Below are 7,670 nucleotides of genomic sequence, written 5' to 3' on the forward strand. Positions count from 1 at the left end.
AACTATCCCCCAGAGACCAAAGGACCAGGATGTAAACAACCATAGAGCATCGTATTAAACGTGTTTCTGTCAACTGAAATACAGAAAAACAAGATTAAACGAAAATTGATGCAAATATAGTGCACAACTTATAAGTGCAATAAAGCCATAGACTGATACTATCATTTAACTTGCATGTTCCTTCTTGAAAACAGAAAACAATGATTTTTTTGTAAAACTCTTGATCGTTTTTTAGTTGGATGCAAACAAACATGTAAAGAATATTCCCTTTATTTAAAATATATACTACAATCGTTCTTATTATATTTTTTCAAACGTTCCTTTTTTGTGACAGTACCGTTCATGTTCGTGCTGCTCAGTCTTATAATAGTTATCTTGTGTAGGTTTTTAATGACTTGTTTTTTTCGTCGTTTTTCCTTTTTTACCATGGCCATGTCAGTTTTACATCGATTGAGTTTTGAACATTTTATAAGGGACTTTCCGTTTTGAATCTTCCTTGGAGTTTGGTATTTTTGTTATTTTTCTGATTATCTCTTTGATATTCATTTGTTTTACATACCAATTTTAGATAATAATGATTCAAACAAAATCTGTATATTTTCAGCTAGAACCAATCAGACAGTCCTTTTGTGGTTCCCTTAGACGAGATGCGCACTGGAAATGTTTGATTCTGACTGTGTTGATGTTCGGATGTCTCATAGCAATAGTGTATTGTAGACTGGCTACCGTAACTACTTTTGTTGTCAACTTTTATACTGCTTACATACCGGATACCAGAACAAAACAGACTAGCCCATGTGACGCTGGTTATATTTACATCCCCGTGGCTTTTGTTATCATGCTTTACTTTGTATATTTGGTCGAGTGCTATCATTGTCACACTAGAATCGAATTACAATATAAAGTGGATGTTAACACTGTTTATGACAAGATAAATAGTATGAGAGATGCCGTTCCGATTTTGTGGTGGAAAGCTCTCTGTTATCATTATGTTAGGAAGACACGACACATAACCCGATACAGAAATGGAGATTCCTATACAAGTACCCAGGTCTATTATGAGAGAGTAAACACTCACACAGCTGGTTCTGCTTTTAATTTCTCACGGTGTGGTGTAAAAGATATTTCACCAGTTTTGTCAAAATTAGAAACATATCCTGCAACGAAAATAAGGTTGTCTAAAGGATACTCTTATACATGTTCTGAATCAGAACATGAATTCGACGAACAAAGGAGTCGGTTTTTCAACGACAACGAAAGACGAGATGATTTTATGGAAACGCGTGAAGGAATGGATTTATTGAATGTCAATTTTAGGGAATATATGATAGCTTTTTCCGATCCAGACAATCTTCCTTGGTACGCGTCACAAGTTTTATTTTGGATCGCATCGATTTTGCTATTATCTTGGCCACTTCGTGTTGTAATTGAGTACAAAACGGCTTATATACATTATCATGTTCATAAATTGTTTGGTACACATTACATAGATCCAGTTACAACAACAGGTCGAATGACTCGAGTTAATACCATGGGAAGTGTAGAACTAGAACAGACTATACAGAAAAACTATGCAATGATACCAAGTTATTCCGAAGCCTTATTGATAGCACCAGACATGTCTTATGATATTAACAATTCACAATATAAAAGAACTCCTCGAAGTTTAACATTTACTTCTTTGTCTGCCTTATCGAAGACAGATAAAGTTGATGAAAATCTGTCTGATACGTCTCCTTTTATAAAACGATGCAAGAGTTATTCTATTGTAAACAAAGGCCTTGTTTTACAAAACTGTATGCATATGGATTCAAACTATGCAACTTTTAGTTCGAGTACTTCAAGATATAAGCCTCGACGAATGTTTACATTATTTCGGAGGGACGACGGTACACAGAGTAATATTTCCTCGCCGCAATCACCGCAAGATTTTTTTGTCCGAATAAACCCAGCGACTTCTACAGCTCGGTTGACACGAACAAGTAATAACAACAATTTCTACAGGTCAACATCAAGCATATCTGAATTACCTGTCAATATTTCGCTTCCGGAACCGCCACCATACAATGAAGCATTAGTGATGACTCGTCCTCTGCCAAAAGTGAAACCTCCTTTACATGAAACGGATAGACAGCTAACACCCCAGTCTGAAAGCGTACCGTACTTAACAATTATGGAAACATCTCTTTGATTTTTATATAAATATTTTATATTTTTTTAATCCCGTGCCAAATTAGATTTTATTTGACGTTTGTTATGCAAACATGATAACATTGTTTAATAATATTTTATACATGTTAATATATTTAATACTGTCACTCTCTGTCTCTCTTTCTCATGGATTGCACAGAGATTCAATTATGAAAACCAACTCAGAAAATCACTTCGAAAGTGGTAAATTCAAACGAATCAGACCATTTATTGTGGATATGATTATATTTGTATATGTTATCAATTTCTCAATCAGACATACATGTTGCTATTCTCTCCATCTGTGAAAGTTCATCCATTACAGTTTTTGTTGAATTTTACCTTTTCGGTTCTCTTTGGAAATGTCTTTATTTCGGTTGCCAAAGAATGAATACTTAGCCCGTTTTATGAAATTAAAAATCAGACAGAAGGAGCCCTCAAATGGAATGAATTACATGTTGTTTTAAGTTATTGGTTTAACAAAGTTAACTATATATTCCGCATCGGTGTAAACATAATGAAATGTAGTATTATTGCTAATCAGACACAACTCTACCAGAGTCTAAATGACTTGGATGTAAGCAACTATATGTCAGCGTGCGGCCTTCAACAATGAGCAAAACTCATACCATACAGTAAGCTATAAAAAGTCCGGACATAACAAAATGTGAAACAATTAATTAGTGTGTTCGTTATTAATATAAAATAAGAAGATGTGGCATGATTGCCATTGAGAAAACACTCCACCAGAGACCAAATGATGTAGAACCGGGTTTATGAACAAAACAACAAACGAAAAATGAATATTAGTTTGTTTAATTAACGTATAATATACTAGTAGGGCGCACGGCACCTTTTTGCAGACTTTAAATTTATATCAAATAATCAACCAGTCAGTGAATTATGATTCCTTGATTGTTGATTGGTTGCTAAAAGTCCAGTGGCAAATATTTCATGCTTGTTCAGAATTAGTTAGATTTTGAAATTTTCCAAAGTTTATATGTTAAAAGGGGCTTTTGTAAAAATTATTATCATGAGATCGAGCGGGCTGAGTTGCCTAAAATGCCTCAAGATACTAGTATTGAAAAAGCGAGGCGAAGGATACCAAAGGGGCACTGACACACATAAGTCGAAAACAAACTGACAACGAATTGACAAAAAACGAAAAACGACCAAAGGACAAACAACAGTATACAGAAAACAACATAATAAACTAAAGACTGAGCAACAAGAACCCCAAAAAAAAACAGGGTTGATCTCATGTACTCCGGAAAGGTAAGTAGATCCTTGCAAAAGTACATTTGATTTTTTTAATTTCAGCATACCTGAAAGCCTTTTTGAAGGTAGTTGAAATTTCCTTTCAGTGTATACATGTTTTGGTATGAACATCCAATATAAGTGTTATACTTGGCCCTATCTGACAACTTGATTCCGGTCCACAATTTGGAGCGTTTCTTGGTGCTTCATAAATATAGCAATATCAAACACTATATCAATACCATATCAATCAGGCGCTCGCCCACATCCCTATCTTTGCTTATTGCTTGTTCGTCTGCTTTATATAGCAAATGGCACAAATGATGTAATATGTTGGCATACTTTCAAACACACTTCAATTCAATACAGAAATCTTTAGTTTGGTCTGGTATATATTGGAAAAGATTAAAATGTTCAGATCAGCCTTCACAGAAAATACATAGATTTCCGAAAAGATAAAATAAGACGGCAATATATCATAAATGACAGCTACAATTACAATAATATATCAATATTAATTGCAGATTTCTTTATTGAAGATATAACTAATATCATTGATTAAGTGGTTCATCAGCCTTAATGAATACTTTGGAGACTATTAGTCTAGTATCGGAAAAACAGCGAAATGAGTGTGTTTATCCTGTTATGGTATTGAATTTTAATGTTATCCTTTTTATAAATATTTTAGTATTATAAAGTTTTTTTCTAAATTTATCTGTGTATTAGCAGGATAGAAAGTTTCAAAACCTTATCATTTCCAATAGTATTCAGTTAGCAGCCATTTGATTTTCTGGACAAGGATTTTATCTCAAATCATTGAAATTTTTGTCACATCACATTTAAGTTAAGAGAAAGAATGACCTTGCGCATTGCCCAACTATAAGTATCGATGTAGGACCATAAGTGTTCATAACTTTATGCATTTAGTTATGTTGTATTTTATTAAATTCATTAGCACCGATGAAGATAATCTTAAAACTTAGCTAATTATGATTTCATGGTTCATCTAGCAAGCAAGCAAACCAAAGATACTACCTTTACCTACACACTCAAGTCTATGTGCTGTAAATAGTATATAGACAGATTTTACTGACTTTGGCCATAACCTATGATTCTTAACAAGACAAAAATCAATACGAAAAACAAGTCTGCATACAATTAATGTATGACTATTAATAAAATCGTGCCCTTGAAAATTTCTTAAACTGAGTTTACACTGTCGACGCGCAAGGTCGCTCCTTTTGGAGTTCATGCGATTTACACAATTTTTGTTTTTTACCTTGATTTGTATCGTAATAATCGATTTATTAGATTTTAACATCGGTTGTTGTTGCCTAAGTTTACAAACTTGTCACTATCTTTAATGTCTTCAAACATCGTGATTCTCGACAATAAAGTATATTTAACCGAAAAGAACAAGAAATTAACAATATTAAAAACAGTTAATTCTCGTTCTCAAATCAAAAACAAATTGTGGCTCATACTAAAATATATCTGATTATAATAGTATTTATTTAATACTGGCAGAGACTACTAATGTTCTCACTCGTAATTAATCCATATTTCCCTAAATAATATGGACTTGTCTTGTCTGCGCTATTTGCGACCATGGAAGACCTATCGCAGCAAAATCTGGTTACCCGAAATTTTAGCTCGAAAATGCTTAGAAACATTAAAGAATAATATTTTTTGTGAGAAGTAGAAATGGGCTACATGGTTGAATAAAATATATCTGTCAGTTCCAACCCAATTCTTTATTAACCTGGATATTGTTATTTTCAGATAGACTAAAATAATTGTTGAGCCATGTTTGTCATTAATCCTCATGCTAAACCATTGTGCTTTTAGCATCTTGAACATGTATATACTCCTCGTGAAGACAGAAATATATAACAAAAGACAGCTGTTGGAAAGTGCCGATCAATTACTTAGACAAAGGCATCTTAATAACAATTTATTTTAATCAGCTTAATGTATCTTCCTTGTATCGTGTCTTCCCATTACTTTTTATTAACGTACAAAATGTCCCTAATGGAATTCTAAGCTTCTTATACATAATATGTATAGATTATAGCCAACACAAGAATGGGATTATAAACTTGACTCTGATAGTAATTAACTACTAATTTATGAGGGGAATGGTTGGTATCAACGTTTGATACTGAATTTGGTGCACACAACACGTGTGTCTGGTATAACCGCGAAAATAATCGTCTGGTACGCCAGGAACTAAAGGTTTGTGAATCTAAGCTAGCAATTCAAAGTTAGACTTGTAGTTGCACATTTCGACCCTAATGTATTTCCGAAAATATGAGAATAACAATGCAATAAAATTCCTTCCTAGATAGAAGAGGAATGATAAAACCTTCAAAATGGGTCTATATGAACATCAAGGTTGTTTTATGTGTACTTAATTGGATCGAAATTCTACTTTTGACCATATTTTGATGACATTGTAACATTTTCATGCCACTTTTAGTAATATGTTATGGCAAATAAATGCAAAATGGTGCCATGAACACATAGAAAAGAGATTATATATTTCACAACATTAACTGTTGGAAATCAAAGCAATGAAATATATTAAAAAAAAATATTATTACAAACATATGCACACGAAACACAATTAAGCTCTAATTGTTAGAAAGTCAGGGAAAAGGATGGTTAACATTATAAAGATTAGTACTAACTAAGTACATACAACCTTTCAAAAAATAATAAGAGGTTAAACAAAACAGCCAAAATCATCGAAGGTCCACTTAAGCTTTTGTACATTACATACATTATGTATTACTGAAATTTTACATTTGTTTATATAAGTATTTAGGCATCTTTGTTTTACAAAACATACCCCAATGAATTGGTCTTTATCAATTTGACCATGACAATAATGAAACAAGTCGACTTGTTTACTCGAGAATATCATTTACAACTTATAAATTATTTCCAGATGCCGTGAATTATATTGCGAAGATTGCCAGATTCCAAGCTATTCACAAAAAGTAACTTTTCTTAAGATGCCGCTCATTTAGTACCAATATATATCGAGGGCTACAAATTTCTTAGTAAAAGTAAAATATAAATGACTTTGAATTAGTAAAGATTTTTCTCAGACATTTCAAAATGGATAAAGGCATCAATGATTTGTATAAGGTCACAGAAACTTCATGTTGGCTCAGAGACGTTAGAATCCAATCCATCCAATCCATCCGAATGATTTGAGTCTTCTCTAAAAATTATTCCTATTCGTGAGGTTTTCAGATGGTTCGACTGCATCAATCATAATGGCATGGTTCCTTTGGATCTTTCTGTTGGTCAAAGTAGTAATTTTTTTCACATCATTCACAATATATTCGGTAAACAACGGTGCATTTGATATCAAACGGAAACCAAAGCAATCGTCTTTGACAAAACAGCTCAGTTACAGCAAACCATAAATATAGATATTTGACACGTACTGTTAAGTTGTTTTATATACGAGCGACCCAGCCCCGTGTTTAATACCATAATTGTTTGATATTTTTAATATAAAAATTCTATTGGCTTGATTTGTCCTCTTTACACCAACTAACACATGATATCATACCAATGTTGTTTTCATTTTCGTGCCACTGCATGGCTATTCCAACTTAAACATTTGTTAAGCATTTACATCAATACTGCTATGGTGAAATAGCTTGCATCGGGTGATTGTGTACCTTAAATTTACCGGGATACCCTCTCTGATCCCTTCTTTTGAATTTTAATTTCAACGCACGATTATTTTTCGAAATACTAAGTATTTTTTACCTCAGGAATAGACTGCCTTAGTTATTTTTGGCAAAACTTTTCGGAATTTTGGGTCTTCAATGCTCTTTAACTTCGTACCTTATCTTGGCTTTTTAACTTTTTGATTCGAGCGTCACCGATGAGTCTTTTGTAGACGAAACGCGCGTCTACCTTTAAAATTGGAATCTTGGTATATATGATGAGTTTATTTTATAGACAGTTGTTCTTGAAATGAAAAGAGAATTGACTAGATTCAAGTAAGTTAGTTGACTCGTATAAATTTTATAAGTGTCAATGTAATAGTCGCTACAGAGGATATATATATAAATGCAAGACAATGTTTCGAACACTGAATTAATGCCTGTAACGTAGACAATACAGCATATATCAGTTATCCACCAATTGTATTTAAAACCTAACTGTCTGAATAAAGAGATTTATTTGTGAATTCTTTC

At 32.9% G+C, this 7,670-nt stretch overlaps 1 protein-coding gene across 1 annotated transcript; it reads left to right on the forward strand.

Annotated features, from left to right (window-relative positions):
• Window positions 1-574: 574 nt before the first annotated feature.
• Window positions 575-2,223, forward strand: LOC127737094 (transmembrane protein 151B-like). The gene has a single exon (XM_052247627.1). It carries the CDS (start codon window positions 575-577, stop codon window positions 2,189-2,191), a length of 1,617 nt encoding a protein of 538 aa, XP_052103587.1. The 3' UTR covers window positions 2,192-2,223.
• Window positions 2,224-7,670: the final 5,447 nt, after the last annotated feature.

Source organism: Mytilus californianus, unplaced genomic scaffold (genome assembly GCF_021869535.1).
Source record: "Mytilus californianus isolate M0D057914Y unplaced genomic scaffold, xbMytCali1.0.p SCAF_4, whole genome shotgun sequence".
Lineage (NCBI taxonomy): Eukaryota > Metazoa > Mollusca > Bivalvia > Mytilida > Mytilidae > Mytilus > Mytilus californianus.

Bases quoted from the DNA above. Each gene is read 5' to 3' on its own strand.
- LOC127737094 (XM_052247627.1), top strand. From the start codon at position 575: ATGATTCAAACAAAATCTGTATATTTTCAGCTAGAACCAATCAGACAG.